Source organism: Acanthaster planci, linkage group LG08, assembly GCF_054643075.1.
Source record: "Acanthaster planci isolate LZ-2023a linkage group LG08, COTS_SCS, whole genome shotgun sequence".
NCBI lineage: Eukaryota > Metazoa > Echinodermata > Asteroidea > Valvatida > Acanthasteridae > Acanthaster > Acanthaster planci.
This window is the reverse complement of record NC_141784.1, coordinates 19,444,401-19,464,408: the sequence shown is the minus strand read 5'-3', so window position 1 is coordinate 19,464,408 and position 20,008 is coordinate 19,444,401. Positions and strand designations below refer to the sequence as shown.

The window sequence follows — 20,008 nt, the reverse complement described above, 5'->3', positions numbered from 1 at the left end:
ACAGGTCGACTTGCTGACCGTCACGGGTAAATCAAATGCCTGTGTTCTGGTGGTTGTATGGCTTTTCACGTTGTGGTTTCTTTTTAGTCGGCAAATTTGCTGACTATGTGCGGAACTTGGAGAGGGTATTATTTACAAGTGTCTTGCCCGCAAGAGCAGACTGAGCGATCGTGGTTGGTTCGTGGCAGAATTCGCTCTTTGCGTTCTGCCGCCATTCACACGCAGAGCCTCAAACTGGCAGCTTAAGCAATGCATCAGAATCGCTTTGTCTGATTATGTGGTATAAGAACTAATGCAGCACGCCCAAAATTACATATAAAGCAACATGCACGGGAATCGCTGAACCAGCTATATTTATTGTGTAAAGCTGCCAGATGGAGGCTCTGCATGCCTATGGCGGCAGCGTACAAAGAGCGAATAGCCCCCCCTTTTGCTGACACTGTACCATCTACAGAGCTTGCACTGATTATATATCGATGGGGAAGGAATATTGGTGTCACGATTTGGGGGGCTCGGATCCACTGGCAATTTTATGTTGATGTTCTGTTTTTAACAGCAGTTCGGCATGGAGCCCACCTCAACGCCTTCCATCACCCTAGCTGAGCTGAGCCACCTAGAGGACCCTAGCATCTCGGCGGACGTGGCCGAGATGGCACGGCGGGAGAAGAAGCTGCGGGCAAAGATCCACGAACTGATGGCCACCATCGAGAAGCTCCAGAAGAGCTCTGAGATGCGGCACCAGCAGTCGGCTGAGTTCATCGCTGACCTGAAGCGAGCCAACAGGTAAGGGGGGGAGGGTTTGATTTGGTATCACAGAGTTCTCGTCTAAGGAGTAATTGCCAAACACCAGATCCGGACCAGATTTCACAATACTGCTTTTAGAAAAAAAAAATTACATGCTTTGAAAATTTACATGCTAAGCAAAAATTTGCAGAGCGCCATTCACAAGCAGCCTTACCGTGACTTTTTTGGTTGGTGACCCGATTTGGCTAAGCAGATTTTTTTGTGAGTTTGTCATGGGTTGATAGCGTTACAGATGGTGGGTGGTCATGCAGCCTTGTAGGGTGGAGATGTTTATGCCCTGCCCGGACGTGGACAGGGACGTATGTGGGAAGAGATGGGGACTGCGTCTGAACGAATGTTGTAAGCATCAATTAGGGTTCTCCTCAGGGAGTTGAAATTGGAGCTGAAACGGAGAGAAATTGAAGAATAGATTTTGCAAAAACTTCATCAGTTTTAGGTCTTGTCTCGGTTTGTTCTCTGTCCAAAGAGGCTCACAGGCTTAACTTTTGATGTTTCAAAGGCAGATGAAATGAGTTTGAATTACATATGTCAGAAAAGGTAGAAACACAGTAAAAGTATCTGCCTTTGGTCCCAAACTTCTAGAAGCAAAACTAGTCGTTAGAGTCCGTAACCACCGAAAAAGGATACCTGTGAATAAATGCATCATTGCCTCCATCATCCCTACCCTTGCAGTGCCCTTGTCACGGCCTACGACAAAGCCAAGAAGAAACACCAGAACAGACTCAAGAAACTGGAAGCCCAGATGATGGCGATGGTGGAGAGGCACGACACACAGGTAAAATACTCTGGTCCCTAGCTCTGGTCATCTGCTGGGTAAAATAGCAACTGAAATATACAAATGATGGAACACTTCCAGACTGTAGAACTGGTCTTTGGCTAGTAGACAGTGTGTCATCCGCGCAGCCAGTTATTCCTGTTTGCCAACTGTCGAAGCTCACTAGTAACAATACAGTCGAACCTCGTTGATAATAGTTTCTTCGGATTTGGCAAATTACCTTGTTATAACAGGAACCTTGTATTATTAGGAATGAAAACAGTGAAGAACAAGAGATTGGGACCTAACAGTTTCCGTTCTTGTATTAACAGTGCTCTTATTACTGAGGTTCAACTGCAGATCATAATGCAGAATTAATCACTGGTGTGTACACATTGTCTTGTGAGCACTGAATGTTGACATCATAGTTGCTCTGAAGTGAGAGATTTTTATCATCCGCCCCTAACCTTCTGTCCCTTGTCTGGTACCTTGACTTCAAGGTTCGGATGCTGAAGCAGAGAATAGCCTTACTGGAGGAGGAGAACCAAGCCACCAGGCCGCCACATAACGAGACGTCCCTCTAGAGCAACCCCAGTCTGTCATTGCCTATCACCCCCCCTCCCCCTGCCCGCCACCACCACCACCAAAGAATGTCTTCATCCCGCCTTGAGTCTGCCTTGACAGACGAAAAACTGTAGTGTGTGCCTCTGCTGTCCAACGGACGGTGCTTCCACGAAGACCAATGCGTTGAAATCTTCCCGACGGAGCCAGTACATCTGTCAAGATATTGACCAGCAGTTTTATGTCCTTCTCTCTGAACTTGTTTGGATGCTAGCGGCGCATCTATGACTCTCGCAAACGTGGACCCAGATATTTGTTACTCGTGAAAAGGGGAGGATCATCACTTTCTTGGTTTGTGTTCCTACCGAGGTCAGATTTGAGACTAGATGTAGATGCATCCTTGTTTGGAAATTTTGCAGTCCACGAAGGTTTTTCACAGAGAAATCTTTGATGGACAAAGCACTTTGGGAAAGGCTGCTTCAAGATCCTTTAAATTTTGTGACACAATTGGACACAATATGGTACAGATAGGACAGCACTCAGCCGAATGGTCAAGATGTATCACAACTCCAAAGCAGAGAACTGCAGTGCCTGCTTACGAGAATGGCGTCATGGATACTGAACAGTTTGTCGCAGTTCAGCAACTGTTGCTGATGGTAGACCCGGACACATGTTGGGCAGACCTGAGTTACTGAAATCAGTGGCGGAGCACATTTGGACAAGAATTGCAATGAAGACAGAGACTTGAAAATCTGAGAAGAGACAGCCAATGCATCAATTGTGGAGAAACAATTACGCCTTGCCAGAGTGGGTTTCTGTGAAAAGACAGACATTTTGTCCAAGGAAAACATTAACAACTGTTGTACATCGAAAAAGATGCAATGTACAGCTGTACAGTATTTTTAACCATCGATCCAACAAATTTTTTTGTTTTTTCAAAAGTAATATTGGAATCTCGAATGCTACCAAAGACGAGACTCACTTTGCGAGAGTGGTGCTTTTGTTCTGCCACACTGCGGTCCCAAGCCTCACAGTTTGGGAAGAGTTGCCAGCCATTTTTCTCATTTCTCTCGGGGTTTTAAAAAGGGAGATATCAGCCCATCATTATCTTCAAAACAGAGCTGTTTCAAAACCAGAACTGTTCACAGCAGCTTTTCAGAAAAAGTATATTTGTCACTGTTTTTTCCTTCCTTTCTTATCCCTGAGTGGTGGAATCGTTGTTGGCTCACTTGGGTGAACAACTTGTATGCTTATGCAGATTATAACTGTATATATGTAAAGATAGTCCATTTTTGTTATTGTTCATAACTATTTATGATAATGTTATTCATTTGTTCTGTAGAAACAAATGTTCATAATTTTTTTTTGTAAATCGGATCAGTTTAAACAGCAGATAAATCCCACAGTTGTGATCGGAGCTATTCAACTTTCAAAAAAAAATTTCACAACTCTTTCTGAAAAAAACTTCCAACAAAATTGCATCGGCTTGTTGCACTCAAAATGATTAAGTTTATTCCGTACACTTTTCTAAAGAACAGTATTCGGGTAATTTTTAGGGTTCACAGAAGATGTAAGAATGTCTAGGGAAACTGTAATCTACGAAAAATCACAAATGGAACAAAAAGTATTGTTTGTTACAAGGCAGAGTATTGGTGTCATTACGAAGGTGCTATGATTTTCAACTCTGAATTTTTGTTAAACTGTGAAAATTTTCATGAAAGTCTTATTTTCTAAACAGGAGTTCTCTCTCAACCATTTGTTTTCCACATGCTAGACCAAGGCAGATCATTTATGGCACAAGCAGAACATTGGAACATTTGTGAAATGAAAATCATGATTTGAGATAATTTGGTATTTGTCGTTAAAGGTGGGAATTATACCCTTTGGTGAAACAGTAGCTCCTTGTACAGGGTAGTTTTGCTGATGCTCCTTGCTTATTTTTTGAGCTTACTGTACATCAAGATGGTTATAGGTTTTCTCATCTTCACAAAAGTCATTTTTGAAGTCTAAGGCTGTGTCCGAAATGGCTTCCATAGCTACGGCTAGGTCTATTGTCTGCGCACATCTCTATGTATTTCCAAGGCTGTTCCGAAAGGGGCTTCCATAGCTACGGCTAGGTCTATTGTCTGTGCACATCTCCATGTATTTCCAATGGAATGAGGAGCTGGACCTAGCCGTTGAGGAGAGATTTGGACGCAGCCTAAATTTCCGACACAAATCTTTCTGAACGCAGTACATTAGTTTCCGCTGTAGCTATTACTACAGAGAGACAGAATGCTCATTTCCATTCTACTCACAAAACTGACTCTCTCAGCAACAAAAAGCCGTCATCATTCTTACATGTAAACTGAGAGACTTATTCTTTACTTAATAAACAAGAGTATTAATTATCACACAAGTAGGTCACCATAAAGCTGCACGTACATCTACTGTCCCCCTTGAAATGTATTCAAGTTGGTCTCAAATTAAAAACAGTCAGAACTAAGCATTCTCCATAATCAACTTAGTTATACTTAGGGACAACAATTTTCAGTGGATATTACATATTAAATAATGGATCACTGTTTTCATCGTGATTATTTAATCAACTCAGAGTTGATCTTTTTTTTTCTGTTTCTTCCATGCCTTATTTATATCTGTGTTCTTACTTTTTTCTCAGCTTCGGTCATGTATAAAAAAGAAAATAAAGAGTTTTATACAGCTTTTCTCCAAAAGAAAGATTTATGTGTATGTTGATTTCATTTTGGTTTCTCAAGCAGAATGGGGTTTGTCTCCTTCGTGACAGAGTTCCGGATGCTCATATTTAATACCTTTCAAGTCAAAATACTTTATCGACTTTCACCTTTCGTGGTCTTTCTACTCTTCACTTTTGATCCATTTTTCTCTGCGCAAAATCCCCACATTCCAAACACAACTGTGATCAACTGTGGTACATTTTTTGACGGGTTTTAGTTGATGTTCGACCGTGGTTTGACATGTCAACCCGTAACCAACAACTTATCTGGAAACTTAGGGGGAAATTACCCATCCCTGCCTCCATCTTTTATTCCTAAAGACCAGAAAGTTTCTAGATATACTTATTTTCCGTTTTAGATTTACATTAATTTGTTTCACAGCCTGTTATTACTAAACGCACGACGAGCACGCCTCTCTTTAAAGATTAATTTCAATGATCTGACACAAGGTGGCGCCCTTTCCCACGTGGAGAAGAAATTTCAACATGGCTGCATACGGGTGTTCGAAGTTTGCTCAGCAGCAACTTGAAAAACACGGATGGAAAAGTGGTAAATGTCAGAGTTGTAGTCTCACAATTGTACTTTGTGTTATCTGTATGCCATGTCACAGCATACGTTTAGTCTAGTTTCGTTATCATAGCTGGAATAAAAATAAAGCAGAAGTGGGCCTAACCATGAATGCCTAGGCCAGCCTACTCGGCATGCTCAGACATGTCAGATTAGGGCCTTAAAACTAGGGCGTTCATTACCATTAGCACCCTGCTTTTATAATGAGGAAACAAAGTCTAACTTTTCAATACAACTTACCTAAAAAGTTGGTGATGATGTACTCTTTCAAATCTGAAAAGAAAGAAAGGCTTTGGTTTAATGGATGTTCAATATTGTATGGTAAATGGCAGCGTAAATTATCATGATGATGCGACATGTATGAACAAAGACGAATCAGCACTTGGTTCTTTTACCCGGAACAATAAAAGTTTGTTTTATGAAATTCAGTATATCCACATTGGCTGGTTCGGGTAACAAGATGTGAAACAAAATTAAGATGGCATGATGAGGTCGTCTTTTGCCGAACTTGGGTAAAAAATTCTGGTTTTCTTGCTTAGATATTGTCAAAATTCACCTGAAGTAGAGATACTTGCATTAAGGAACGGATCCTCAAGGTCTGAATGTTAGTTAGTTTGATAAAGTGGACTTTGTTTTCCTTATAATAGGAATAGGGTGCTAATGGTAATGAACGCCGATAGTACAGTAGGTCTTCTAAAACTTAAAAGTCAACGGGCAGTACCATTTGACCAGTTGACGTTATTATGATGTGTTGACGGTGATTTGACCATGATTAGTTGGACCATACCCCCAGATAACTGACATTCACATTGTGATTATGTGACTCTTAAGTCTGTGTTATTAATTTATAGGGTAAGTGCAGGAATTTTTGACCAGGAGGAGAATTTGACCTACTGCATTAAAAACTACACAGCTGGTCGAATTTCTTGCCTTTCTTATGTGGTCCAATATCCCCACCTTTACCCTATTATTGTAAGGTGATAAAAAATGTGTCAGTGTGTCGCAATCACCCACAAAGAGTGCAGGCGGAAAGAGTATGGACACCGCTCGACACTCTCTGCACAAACCCGATGAGACTGGTTTTCCAAGTAAACAACTTGGTTTTCATGCCTCTTAAATTGAACTTTCCTGGACATGTTTTTGCTTCCTTATGGCTAATGGGCCACTGTAGGGAATAATTACTGGCGTCTGTGTATATGGAACCCTTCCTGTGCAGGCATATACCATGTATACAGCCATTTTTCAAGTATAAATATTAAAAACAGTCAGTTGAACTGTCTCCACATTCCTCAGGTTTTAAATTTTGCAGATATTCTGGAAATTCTGCACCAATAACAAGACATAAACACCAGGAACCAATGACATTCTAGCAACACTGAAGCAGCCTTCACCTGCATTCCATCGTTTTGGTTCGCCCACCATTACCCAATGTCTAATCAATTCCCCCATTTCATATACTCAGGTCAAGGTCTTGGCAGAACAGAGTCAGGAATCAGTGAGGCCATCAAAGTCAAGATAAAGCACGACACTGCCGGGGTAATTAGACCCCCCCCAACAAAAATTAAATTTGTTTTGTCAGGTTGCCGCATGTGACAGAGTACATGCATCTTGAAGGTACCTAAGAAGTTGAGGTGCCGTCATTTTTCAGTGATGGGCAACTTGATGTAAAAAATCCATTGGCTTAGGCCTTGATAATGAACATCCCCGATTTCCGTCCGGACAATTTTGAAAACCCATGAGGCTTTTTTTCATTATTTGTTATTCGTTATACATTAGTTGATGTTCATAGTGCACACTGAAAACGAGTACGCATCCATGCAACGGGAACCAACCTTGAAGGTAGACTTGCTCCGCGTCCGTGTTGCATCAAGCCATTTGTGCGCAGGCACACTACGAACTCCCGTTTTACTTTGCAGCCATTTTTTAACCATTCCCGGCTGGAAAAACAACGATTTTTCTGAAGTAATGTTGTTTTGGAAAAGAATCATTCTCATAATCATTTTGGATATTCATTCTTATGGCCTTATAGGAACGTGCATGTACAACACTCCTCCCCAAAATGATTTGAAAAATAAAGCAAGAGAAACATTTGTTTAAGAGTTCCATCATTGGCCGTGTTCAGTGCATTTGCACAGTTAATGGCCTTCCCATCAGTGGATCTGGCGGCACAGTACAGATGACCACTCATTCTTTCTAATTCCACGGTTGGGGACGATTTCCAACAAGTTAAGCAGAGCAATCCTGCATATCAACTCCCCATTCCCAACGGCAACCTACATGATTTAGAGAATAATTTCCTCTGCAGAACATTTTGTTTGATTGCTAAGTTGACTTGCATTCACAGGTTGGCCATGACCCCGGTGAGCAGTTTACGTACCATTGGTGGGACCACGTCTTCAACAAAGCTGCCAGTAACATTGTTGTCCAGACTGACCAGGTATCTTTCTGAAATAGAGACCATTTATGCGTGTGTGTGTTGAACCAGGAATATGGATGAAAGTGACAAGCCTGTGTGTATTAAGAAATATGCATCGTCTCAGTACAGAAATGTTTGGCTCATGCAACTTTCAAGAATAAGTCCAGTTATATTTCTCAAAAGCCAAGTTATCCCTCCCTCAACATGGAGAAAATGGTTACTTTTTACAGACAAAATTTTAAGGTTCCAAGTGTTATGCATCCAGTAAATGGAATTATGCTCTATAAATCCTTTTAAAAACTCTTGTAAAATGCGTCGTTTCAGTGCTGAAAGGTCCTTTACTGAAAAATTGCATTAAAGGTCCTTATTGAAAAATGCTATTTTAAACATGAAATCGGGTGAGAAAACTTGCTGAAATTTAAATATATATGCCCCAGAAAACTAGTTTAATAAATAAAAGTAAAGCAAATCTCTTCCAATACATTTCCTTCATGCCCATCCCAGAGTAAGATCCTAAGAGTATTTTCCTTTTGAAAAATATGCTGTAATGACCTTTTAGCACTGACCCGATGAATGTATTCTGCACTAAATTTCAAGACGGATTTGACAAGAAAAAGCACACCATTGTGTTTGTGGTTTCATTGTTAGGATGGTGTGAAGCTCTCCAGAAGAGAGGAGACCCAAGGCTTGATCAGCAACAAGAAGTCATCCCGCAAAAGGGCCAAGAAACTGCTGCTGTACGGCAACTTCGTCAAGAGCTCCACCTTGACTGCTGAAGGCTTGCAGCCCCAAGACGAGGACGCCTCTCTGTCGTCTTCAGATGAGGATGGCAGTGGTACAGGCAGTCGGGAGGAGACGAATATTGACGAGAGATTCTTCAAGGCCTGCGGTGGCCGGACAGCTCACAAGTGAGTCCCAGATTTCATCAATCAAAATTGAAAATTGGAGGGACTTTTCTGTGAGCATTTTATGTTTTAACCACTTTGCGTCGGGGGGGGGGCATTCATGAATGTTGATGATGCTGGGACGGGATAATTATCATTTTTTTTTTCTGTTTTCAAACTTCTTTAAAAATTCATGTCTTCATTTACTGGACACTTGCACCCACAAGTGGTTAATGAGATTCTGCAGGCCAGTGTAGTTTGATTAATAATGTACGCTCAGTGTTCAGTGACTTTGAAGGGCGGCGAGTGAGGAAAACGTTGCAAGCTTGCCGAGATGGAGTTTGAACCCACGACCTCCTGCTTAACTCATGCAGACATCTTTATCACTAGACCACTACACTTTCTGGTGTCCTTCAGCCAGTTTGAATCCAATTTGTCAGCAGTCATTTCACTGAGTGTCAGTAGTTTGCATTTGCTTTTCAACATTCAGCAAACTGAAGACTGAAGTTTGCTTGATTTTCACAAATCTTTTGCTGGTAGTTCTGCTACCACTCGTGCTTTACACGGAAGTGGAAGTCCAGAGTTAGCACTAGCTAAACAAAATTAATGCGTCCTGTTTTGCTGAAATGTGCAGAAATAAAGTCAGTTTATTACGAGTTTCTGCTTTGCTGATGGAATTGTAGCTAATTCCAAAAATTGGGAAAAAAACCATGCACAGAGTTTGGTTGGATGGGCAGGGGTCCCAGTAATGCCGATGTTGTCCTTGATTCTGCAGGGGAGCAAGGCATGGCCTGCATCTCTCGGGGAAGCTGAAACGCATCCAGGCCCAAGAGGAAGGTCGTTATCAGCCCCAGCCGCCCAAGGATGTTGAAACAACAGGTTGGCATTCCACTCCAGACGATGCCAGAGCATACGGACAGCCACCATCGCTGAAAGGCGACTTGGTAGGGGACGAGGGGCAGAGAAGGAAGCGACGGACAAAAGGAAAGAGGCGGAAATTGAAGAAAAGGTCCCTTGAAGAAACCCACGGTGAAGGTACCTCTGTTGGCCATTTTCACGATGACACCAGTGATAGGAAAGTGGTCACAGATGGCCACGAGGACAAAAGGCCGAGGTTGACTACAGATGAAGGTACAGATACTGATCTCTCTACAACAGGTGTTCTTGAAAGAGACGATAGACAAAAGAAAGAGCACACGAGAGGACAGATGGTGGCAAATGGCTGCATGAATGCTCATGAATATTCAACAAGGGAGTGTGAAGCTCAGCAACTGGGAGTGGACTTGGACAGCAGGGCGGCGAGGAAGATGGCAAAGAAAGCTAAGAGACCTCAGGAAAAGGGAGAGTCATGAATATTCAACAAGGGAGTGTGAAGGTCAGCAACTGGGAGTGGACTTGGACAGCAGGGCGGCGAGGAAGAGGGCAAAGAAAGCTAAGAGAACTCAGGAAAAGGGGGAGTCATGAATATTCAACAAGGGAGTGTGGAGCTCAGCAACTGGGAGTGGACTTGGACAGCAGGGCGGCGAGGAAGAGGGCAAAGAAAGCTAAGAGAACTCAGGAAAAGGGGGAGTCATGAATATTCAACAAGGGGGTGTGAAGCTCATCAACTGGGAGTGGACTTGGACAGCAGGGCGGCGAGGAAGAGGGCAAAGAAAGCTAAGAGACCTCAGGAAAAGGGGGAGTCATGAATATTCAACAAGGGGGTGTGAAGCTCATCAACTGGGAGTGGACTTGGACAGCAGGGCGGCGAGGAAGAGGGCAAAGAAAGCTAAGAGAACTCAGGAAAAGGGGGAGTCATGAATATTCAACAAGGGAGTGTGAAGCTCAGCAACTGGGAGTGGACTTGGACAGCAGGGCGGCGAGGAAGAGGGCAAAGAAAGCTAAGAGAACTCATGAAAAGGGAGAGTATTGCCCCCGCGGAGGATACAGGTTTGCTGGAACCGAGTAAGAAAAAGATCAGATTTGTCCACCAGCCTGTGCCTAGCGAGGTCGTTGGTGGTCAGGTGCACAGTGAAGAAACGGAGACCAGAAAATCTAGGAAGAAAAAGTCCAAGTGTATAACTCTTTTTGACAATTTGAAATGATCTCATATTTTCAATACTGCTGGTAACATTGATCGACAAGATTTTATTATCACATTTTGACAATATTAATTTCTTGGGGAGTTCTTGTTCGTATCTTAATTTCAACTGTGTACATGCAATCGTCCTTCAAAATGTTTAGATAAACCCCAGTAATTTTGGACAATTTTTGTTGCATTTTAATAGGCGGCAGTAAACTATTCCCAAATGCCATTGATTTTCTGTGATGGTTATACTAAACTGCTCCAATTTCTGTTGATGCAGTGAGATTGAAGAGGGTTGCATTTTATTTTTTATGCAATAAATATAACGGGAAGAATAAGTTTTAGCATGTGAATTTCTAGCATCAAACTGATGCGACTACTTTGTCGTGTTGCTTTTACTTAAAAAGAAAATTCAAATGACAAGAGATGCATAAATTTATGTTTAGTATCAAATAAAAAGACTGCTACAGGTCAGATGATGCACACACATTGCAAACACATATTAGTCACAGTCTAAAACCCTGAAATTAAAAATACAGCTCATTTTCTCGCACAAAGGTCGTTAACACAGACAGTCCCATTGTCTTTAAAAAGTTCCATTACGGCAAGCCGGTATTACAGGAAACACTTATTACGTTAGGACTTGGAGATTAGTTGCCAAAATCTTGAGTTCCTCACTCAGTTTAGGCTTTCCAATCCACTTCTTGTTGCTTTGGTGTCAAAGTCAACGTCCTGTTCAACTAAGCACTTCTTACAAGATGTTTACTGGGCAAGAGTTCTGGGCCAGTGGCACTGTGCAATCGCTGCTGTCAGCTGGAACCTCCTACTGATGTGGTCGAGTCCTCGCCATCTGCATCCCGACTGGCTGGTTGCATCAATGGGACGTACCACTGCAGATGAAAAAGGGGAGGTATGGAACTGAACATGAACATCGATGAAATCTTCACCACACACTTGAAAAGAGTCTATAACCTCTCTCCGGGAACGGTGCAACGGTGCTTAAATTGGTAAGCTTAAAGATGTTGTTCCTGCCTCGCAACCGCACTCAAGATACGTTTCCCTCAAGTGAAGACATTTCATGCTTGTACCTATTATGTTGAAAAATTAATTAAGCTCACTCTGTTCTGTTTCAGAACATGACCCACAGTTTGCATTTTTCAAACCGCAGCCATTAACTTCCAGATGGGGCCAAAGTTGACCAGAGAGTGCACTCTACGACTCCCACGTAATCTGATCAAACTGACTGAAAGTACCTCTTTGCTCATTCCCGCAATGGTTCTGCCTTCTTCGTTGATGGGTGGTTTCAGGAGACCCCTAAAATAGAAAAAAAAAATCAACCCAGAAAAGAATATTTACAATTTCAGTTCTCCGAAATTGGGGAGTAACATTGATGGTTTGAAAAATTTTAAGGGTCAATGGAAAGTACAGTCTTGCGCATGCCTTCCAAGTGAAACGAGGCAAATACTACTAAACTTATGTTTCGTACCTGAAATGCTTTCTGACAAGCTTTTGGAACTCCGAGATGCACTCTAGCGGAGGTACTGCGTGGCGACAGACGTACGTGAACCATCTCATCCCCGCTGCCACATGGGTGATCTCGTCGGCATAGATGACATCCAAGACTGCGACTGAGTCGTCATCCCCCTGCTTGGAAAACCGCTCTAGTGTCTTCGGGTGTACATCAAGACCCCTACACAACAACAGGAACATGTCTGTAGATGATATTTCACAAAAAATCCTCGCTTGACCCATTGGTTCCATGGGGCCTGGTATTCAGGCTCGAAACTACCCTCAAAATATCTTGGCATCTCAACAGACCACTCGCATTTACATTCACAAGCCAGTTTTTCCAGTATTCTCTTTCAAGGACATTCTGTGACATTTACATGACTGGCTGTATATATGACCAAAAAACCCACAAACTTATGAAACTGCATTTGTACACCCCCCCTCCAAAAAAACAACAGAAATTTCATTCAAGCACAGGAGTTGCCATTTGGCATGTGTAGGTCAGGAAATGCACTTAATCTTAGTGCAGTTTTTTCTGTGTGGTTTTGTTTAATATTTTTTTAACAGTTTCGCAGCCCTGTTACGTGCAGTGGCTGTGGTTGTCTTACCTTGCTTCATGCACCATGTGGACCACTGCCAGCCTGGCTAGGAGGTTGTGTTTAGTCTCCGTGGCCGACTGCCACAAACCTACGTGCAGTCAAGTTGACCAAAAAAAAAGTTTCAACACCCCAAAGTGTGCTTGATTGTCTGAAGACAAATTTCTGGTCATTGTAAGTGTGGTTTTTGTTCGAAGTGCCCTTGCTTGAGGGTTCTTTGTTCCTGCATATGATTCATTGTTCACCAAATGCATGTAGATTTTTGGTTCTTCAGGTAAGGTCCTGGTTCCTCATTCGGTTCTTTGTTAATCAAGAGAGTTCTTCAGTCTCCAAGTAGGATTTTGATTCTGCATAGATTTTTGGTTCTTCAGGTAGGGCCCTGGTTCCTCATTCGGTTCTTAGGTAATCAAGAGAGTTCTTCAGTCTCCAAGTACAACTTTTGATTCTGCATAGAACTTTGGCTCTTCATAGAACTTTGGCTCTTCATTTAGGGGTCCTACTCATGACCTTCCAATATCGTCAAAAGTTCTTGTGCTATCCAATGATATCTCATCATATGATCAAGTTTCAGCTATTTTTGCCCATCTCACTTCGCACTCTCTGTTCCAAAAAGGGTGTCAGGATTGACCAGCTAATTTAAAAAACAAAACATTCTGACTGGGCAACTGCAATATTCAATCTCAGAAGAGTGTGCACTCACAGCGCGAAACTAGAGCAAACTCATCTTACCATTATGTACGGGGAGTGCCCCAAAATGACTTCCCAAGGCTTGGAGCCTGTTCTCCAGTATCGTGAAATGCTGTCAAAAATGAAATAAGACTGAGTGCAGTTTGAAGTTTGGTTTATCCGTGGAATGTTTTCAATCTTTGGAAGGTACGATATTTAATACAAAGCAGTAACAATGGAGTCTTCCATAAAAAAATCCAGCATAACCAATGAAGTGAATGCGTGATGACTTTTGAAAGAGGCAGAATGGAAGAAAATTTTTTTTCCGGACTTAATGAAGAGATATCTTTATAAATACTTGAGATCTCTCAAGGAAATGCTTCATCGTCGGCTTTATACCTTGGCTTCATCCCCTGCGACTTTGACAAAGTCTGTGAAGAAATCCTTGGGAAGGTGACTCCTATCACCCAGGGTGGTGTCTGCGAACCTCGCGATGATGTCCCAAGACAGATCAATGGCCCACTGTTCGATGTTGGCCAGGGAATGCAGCAACGCGATGCGGTTGCCCTTGAAAGAAAGAGAGACAATCGCGTTGTGATTATGAAACAAATATCTTATTTTCATAAATAGAAAGTGGCCTTCAGGTTCCAATCTTTAGCTTTTATGTAAAAAAAATCGGCAGAGCACAAAAATATCTGCTTGCGATAAACAGATTACCAGCCAAAATGTTTTGCGATCTTTAATGCGTATGAATGTTACCAACTAGTTTGTTTTCTGAACATATTTACATGCTAAGCAGTATTTCTTTGAAAAGGTCCCATATCGCAGACTGTATTGAAAATATATTTCTGCTATCGACTGGAAAAACCCATCCACTGCTACATTACAAATGACTTAATTGCCCCAAGAAAGTTTAGATTCAGGTGCACTCCCAGCAAAAATGTCTGGGGTTAAAAGTTAACCACTTCTCTCCAGATGACACGTTAATATGCATGAATTTCCTGTGTCATGACATGGAGGACATTTCTGGTGAATTCTGTATGCAATGCCAGGTGGCATCTCCACTCATCCCAATGCTTGAGTGATTGCAAGTGAGTTTGTATGCAAACAGAGGCTTAAGCTAATCCGTGGAGATAGAGCACATGCACAGCCCTCAAGCGGCAGTGTGCCACGGCCAGGCATGGCTCCACATATCGCTTAACCCTAACAGTCCCAAATCCTCCAATTTTAATATGATTTTACGTACACCCTAGGGAGTTAGGGTTAAATGTCACACAAATCTGGAACAAATGACCACTAAGGGTCTGCATCTGTAACGTCCAACTTTGTACAGGACTGTGGTTGTGGTATCTTGTCATTTTACAACGTTGGCATTTTGAACTAAAAAATAACACCACATCTGGACAAGTTCATCACGGAATACTTTGAACTCAGGCAACTATCACAAAAGCGAACCCAGGAATGACGAAAAAAAATTCTTTTTTTACCAGTGTGCCCGCCTTGCCACGCTTGATCTTCCCAGGAGCAACTACGTTCAATGACTCTACACGGTGGGGCTGATCAGGGGGCTGGCATCTCCCTACTTCTGTCAGGTCTCCCCTCTGCCATCTCTCCTGAATCTCGTGCGTCAGCCTCACCTTTGATGAGACGAAGGGGGAAAGGAGAAAGGATACCAGAGCTACAAAATTACACTTGAACATCGCCCATTTACTGGTCACGTTCGGTATGCATCAGGCCAAGAAAAGATGTGTCCAGACAAAAGGTCCAAAGGAAGTGTAATCCCAAAACTCCCTGCAGCAAAATCCTGTTGGTGTTTTTTAGTTTGATTTTTGTAAGTGTTCTCAAGTGAGCTTGGTATATGCCCGGTCAAAAGCTGATAAATGTAGAACAAAATTGATTGTGCGGGTAAGTTTTGTCAGACAAGATCAAAGTTTGGGAAACCAAGACCAAATTTTCTCATTCTTCAAAAATTTGCAGGGTTTGTTGGAAAAGTAAACCATCACTTTGTTAAGTACAATATTTCTTTACAAAACCCACACAAAAATCACTTCAATATGAAGAAAAATTGCCAATATTCAATACCAGGTTCTACAATATTAATGGATTCGGAATGTAAACTCCAGTAAAAATTACTTACTGTCCTGACTGGTTTGGGTACAAATGGAGACTACGATTTGACAGCAGATGAAATAAGGAAACAGCACAGAGCCTTGACGGATAAAGGGCAAATCTTTGGTTTTAAAGAAATTGGAAAATGCATCCCTTATGAATAAAACAAAAATGACACGAATATTCACAAACCTTCTCGTTCGGGTCTGCAGTACACAATATCTTCACAGCCCAACTGCACAGCGTGTCCTCGCCTTCTGAGCATGACCTCAGCTGTTGTTCTGCTTCATCTGTCTTGACAAAAGGAAGGAAATTTTCATCTTGAATTTAGAATGAGGTCACATTATTTTCCCCCGATTCTTCAAACCAAAGCCTCATCAAAACCTGGCTAACTGGTGGACTTAATAGTGTTCCAGACCCAAGCCCACTATGCAGACCTCTCACCAATTAATTCAGCAGAATATTGGCTTAAAGATTCTCATTATACCACTTGTCAAAAGATCTACTGTAACAATTCAACTAAAGATCTCCTAATTAAAAGGTTAAATTTGGGCATTTTAGACAATAATTCATTTCATTTACTGCTGTAATAGGATTTACATCTGTCACAAAATAAACTAGGGCTCGTTCGTTATCTAACAATACTAACCAATTTAGAAATCTATCTATAAATCTTTACATATTTACGTTTCTTGTCAAGTTGCTTCTCAGAACTCTTTGTGTGAGATAAATCTAGACTTGTGTTGATGTACAGTTGGTCGTCTACTAGCTTGACAGCGTAAGTTTGTTGCTGCAGGAGAAATAAAGATGGAGTAAAATGAAACAAAAACTGCAATAAACTAAATGCAGCTAAAAATCTGGATTTGACAGACCAAATGCGGAATGTAAACAGGTGAACCGCACGCGAACCAGTGAAATGTAAATGCCCATTCCTCAACGTTTTTTACCACAACACTGCCCTCGTCTGCTCACGCACAGATTACATAGTCTAAATTTTGTCCTGTGCCCCTGTGTATGCTGCTATATACACATCTATTAATTAAACTGGGCTGTTGTCTCACCTTGAGACCTGACGTGGAGTCTCCGTTGTCCAATCGGAAGTCATAGTCGTGCCAGGGGCACACAATGCACATGTGGCCGTCAATGTCTTCAATGTCGCCGAGATCTAACGGGCCACCTGTGCCAAAATGCCAGCAAGAAAATAGCATTGATGAACTCAATAGTCTGCATTTGACAAACGAGGGGAAAACAAGCTGGAAATTCTAAGGAAACTTGGTTGACTGTTAATTTGGTGGTACCATGGTGCATAACCAACGTGCCCGTACAGCACACACCAATCAAGTAATCAAGCATGTGTCCATATACCCTGACAATCTGACTTACAGGTCCCCAGAATTCATAAAAAAAAATAAAATACTGTAAGCACACAGCTGGCAAGCTGGTACACGGGAATAACAATGCCAATAGTGAATTTTCTTTCACCAAATACAAAGACAAGACTCTACTGGATGAAAATGATGTCATAAGTGGGGCTGTAGTCAAGTCCATCACGAGTCCCTGCAAGTCCATCACGAGTCCCTGCAAGTCCATCACGAGTCACTGTAAGTCCTTCATGAGTCACTACAAGTCCATCATGAGTCACTACAAGTCCTTCATGAGTCACTGCAAGTCCATCACAAGTCACTACAAGTCCATCACAAGTCACTGCAAGTCCATCACGAGTCCCTGCAAGTCCATCACGAGTCACTGCAAGTCCATCACGAGTCACTGCAAGTCCATCACAAGTCACTGCAAGTCCATCACAAGTCACTGCAAGTCCATCACAAGTCACTGCAAGTCCATCACAAGTCACTACAAGTCCATCACAAGTCACTGCAAGTCCATCACAAGTCACTGCAAGTCCATCACAAGTCACTGCAAGTCCATCACAAGTCACTGCAAGTCCATCACAAGTCACTGCAAGTCCATCATGAGTCACTGCAAGTCCATCACGAGTCACTGCAAGTCCATCACGAGTCACTGCAAGTCCATCATGAGTCACTGTAAGTCCTTCATGAGTCACTACAAGTCCTTCATGAGTCACTGCAAGTCCATCATGAGTCACTGCAAGTCCGTCATGAGTCACTACAAGTCCATCACGAGTCACTGCAAGTCCATCACGAGTCACTGCAAGTCTATCACGAGTCACTGCAAGTCCATCATGAGTCACTACAAGTCCATCATGAGTCACTGCAAGTCCATCATGAGTCACTGCAAGTCCATCATGAGTCACTGCAAGTCCATCACAAGTCACTGCAAGTCAATCACGAGTCATCCAGGTCAATCACTCACCACCAAGGTAGAGGAAATTCAATTGAACTCTAACAAAAGCAACCTTTGACATTCTTCATCCTTGGTCTGGACTTGTGATGGACTCACAGGGACAGGTAGCTTCTACCCCACAACAAACCAATAACAGGCAATACTTTACTCCAAGCCAGAAATAGCACAAAGGGTGGAATACCTTCATGGGGACAGTCAGCGCCTAGTGCATAAAACTTGTCTGGGGTGAGTCTGACAACCACCACATCTTCTTCTCCTCCAAGAGAATACAGCCTGTCATTCCGGAAGCAAATTCCAAGAAAACATCAACTGAATCAGTTCTGGAGCTCTCTCTGCACATGTCCTTTTAAGATCTTACAAAGATTCTCTACTTTCAACCTTTCTGTTTGTGAAATGCTTCACTTTCAAACAGGCAGGGAGCAATACCTCAGAATCACTTTCAACTTCGATCTTCAAGCTTTGGGTTATTGCAAACACTAGAAAATGAAGGGCAAATGAAAACCTAGCCATACAATGAAAGATGGCAACCTTCCAACAGAATTGAATGATATTCAGGACCCAAGCATACAAGAACTTTTAACACCTAACAGGAAAATCACGGTAAACTTGTCAAAAAAACAACTTCACAAAGCCCAGGTCAGAGGATTGAGTTGACTGGCTACGATATTTAACACCCCGGAAAGACTTCCATACACAAGCATCATTTGACACCCTGCGCACAAACCCTATGAGACTGGTCTGAAAATCTTATGTTTGCTTCCAAATTTTCACTGCTAATTGGACTTTTTAGACAATTTTATCACTTTTTAATGGCTTATCAACAGTGGAAGGGAAAACGTGATGTACCAACACTAATCTGCTAATCTGGGTGGGGCTGTCCCAGTCCCAGTCTGATTTCACAATTTGCTCATGTTTGTCAAGTCCTAGTTCGACAAACGGGAGTGGGGCGGACGTAGGACCCAACAGCTCTGGGGATGAGTAAATAGGACTCAATAAATCACCTCATTTGGACATGGTCCATAATAGTACACTACTATCTCCAATCATGTCCCAATGTTGAAAGAGGCAACTTGTAGAGTCCTACTCCTTGATGTTATTGGACATACGTTCATCCTTGGTGTGATATCCCAAAGTGGGGACTTTGCCAAGTATCAGCATAGAAGTGGAAGTAGTCCTAGTCACACTAGTTACTTGGACTAGTCAAGTTCCAAGAGTGAGGATTTTTTTTCAATGACCATCTTTTTTGTCCAAGGTCATCTAAGCAGTGGGGACTTTTCAGTTTCTGTCAAGGGAAGGAGATCCATATATGGATGCCACTTAACACCCCATGTACAAACCCTATGAGACTGGTCTGAAAAATTCAGTGTTTTCTAAGTAAACGACTCACTTAGTTTTTTCTCTCCTAAACTGAACTTTTCTAGACATGTTTTCGCCCTCTGAAGGCTATAATATTAGTCACTGTAGGGAATAATTACTGGTGTCGTATATCATGGAACTCTTTCCCTGTCAAGTTTCAAAAGTGACATAGGGCCTTAGTCTCAACATAATGGTTGGAGCAGCCCACATGCATGACATGTGTGCGAGCAGCCGACATGCATGACATGTGTGCGAGCTGACGGGCAGGACTCGACTAGGCCTAGCCCCATCCAAGGATGGATCGGGAGTGAGAGTCCGTGCCACACTAGTGGGGCTAGACTAGGCCATGGAGCTAGGCCTAAAAAGGGAGGAGCAAAACTTCGTCATCTTCGGTTACCGGGTGCAAGTCTTCCCCTTGAAGAGATCTGTGTGACCTACACATCGCCATCGACTGCTATCAACGACGTCTTTCAAAGCAGTGACAAGATCTACTTCAAATCCACCCTCCATTTACTAAGAGACAAGGACATGTACTTTTCCCGCAGCAACTTGGCCTTTTGTTTGCTTTTCTCTTACGTAGATCTGTGTACATATGTCACACATGTCTGGAGAGCGCCATCAACGTCAATTGCAACACAAATTTACCGCGCTTGCTGTTGAAATT

The 20,008-nt window shown here is 42.4% G+C and overlaps 3 protein-coding genes across 10 annotated transcripts in view; 2 read left to right on the top strand and 1 right to left on the bottom strand.

The window, feature by feature from the left end:
* Positions 1 to 4,837, top strand: part of mcc (MCC regulator of WNT signaling pathway) — an 80,817-nt gene extending 75,980 nt beyond the window's left edge. For 6 of the 7 annotated variants that reach the window (XM_022231186.2, XM_087139672.1, XM_022231219.2 and 3 more), the window contains 3 exons: positions 557 to 783; positions 1,477 to 1,579; positions 2,059 to 4,837. In XM_022231186.2, coding sequence (XP_022086878.2) covers positions 557 to 783; positions 1,477 to 1,579; positions 2,059 to 2,142 — 414 coding nt within the window. In that variant the 3' untranslated portion in view covers positions 2,143 to 4,837. The remainder of the gene's footprint in view (positions 1 to 556; positions 784 to 1,476; positions 1,580 to 2,058) is intronic. The other variant, XM_022231192.2, reaches the window with a different exon arrangement.
* A 452-nt stretch (positions 4,838 to 5,289) lies between these two features.
* LOC110977287 (uncharacterized) lies at positions 5,290 to 11,130 on the top strand. Its single transcript, XM_087139673.1, has 5 exons — positions 5,290 to 5,403; positions 6,884 to 6,957; positions 7,766 to 7,858; positions 8,486 to 8,745; positions 9,497 to 11,130. The coding sequence occupies exons 1-5, from the start codon at positions 5,340 to 5,342 to the stop codon at positions 10,071 to 10,073; spliced, it is 1,068 nt and encodes a 355-aa protein (XP_086995799.1). The 5' UTR covers positions 5,290 to 5,339; the 3' UTR covers positions 10,074 to 11,130.
* LOC110977273 (uncharacterized) lies at positions 10,829 to 19,945 on the bottom strand. 2 transcript variants are annotated; one of them, XM_022231254.2, is made up of 12 exons: positions 19,742 to 19,945; positions 18,170 to 18,261; positions 16,728 to 16,843; positions 16,354 to 16,456; positions 15,859 to 15,956; positions 15,045 to 15,194; positions 13,957 to 14,124; positions 13,621 to 13,690; positions 12,904 to 12,982; positions 12,273 to 12,476; positions 12,040 to 12,100; positions 10,829 to 11,676 (listed from the first exon to the last, which is right to left on the bottom strand). In XM_022231254.2, exons 1-12 carry the CDS (start codon positions 19,852 to 19,854, stop codon positions 11,596 to 11,598), a joined length of 1,335 nt encoding a protein of 444 aa, XP_022086946.2. In that variant the 5' UTR covers positions 19,855 to 19,945; the 3' UTR covers positions 10,829 to 11,595. The 2 variants fall into 2 exon arrangements, with proteins under 2 accessions (XP_022086946.2, XP_022086953.2); XM_022231261.2 differs by lacking the exon at positions 18,170 to 18,261 and having other exon boundaries at positions 19,742 to 19,893.
* Between the last annotated feature and the right edge of the window lie 63 nt (positions 19,946 to 20,008).

Excerpts from the sequence above, each read along its gene's own strand:
- LOC110977287 (XM_087139673.1), top strand. The coding sequence starts at position 5,340 with ATGGCTGCATACGGGTGTTCGAAGTTTGCTCAGCAGCAACTTGAAAAA. Across the intron at positions 6,958-7,765 it reads TAAAGCACGACACTGCCGGG|GTTGGCCATGACCCCGGTGA; the intron begins GTAATTAGACCC and ends TTGCATTCACAG. Across the intron at positions 8,746-9,496 it reads GGTGGCCGGACAGCTCACAA|GGGAGCAAGGCATGGCCTGC; the intron begins GTGAGTCCCAGA and ends TTGATTCTGCAG.
- LOC110977273 (XM_022231254.2), bottom strand. The coding sequence starts at position 19,854 with ATGGAGGGTGGATTTGAAGTAGATCTTGTCACTGCTTTGAAAGACGTC. Across the intron at positions 16,457-16,727 it reads ACTCCACGTCAGGTCTCAAG|CAACAAACTTACGCTGTCAA; the intron begins GTGAGACAACAG and ends TTTCTCCTGCAG. Across the intron at positions 13,691-13,956 it reads TCGCAGGGGATGAAGCCAAG|CATTTCACGATACTGGAGAA; the intron begins GTATAAAGCCGA and ends CATTTTTGACAG.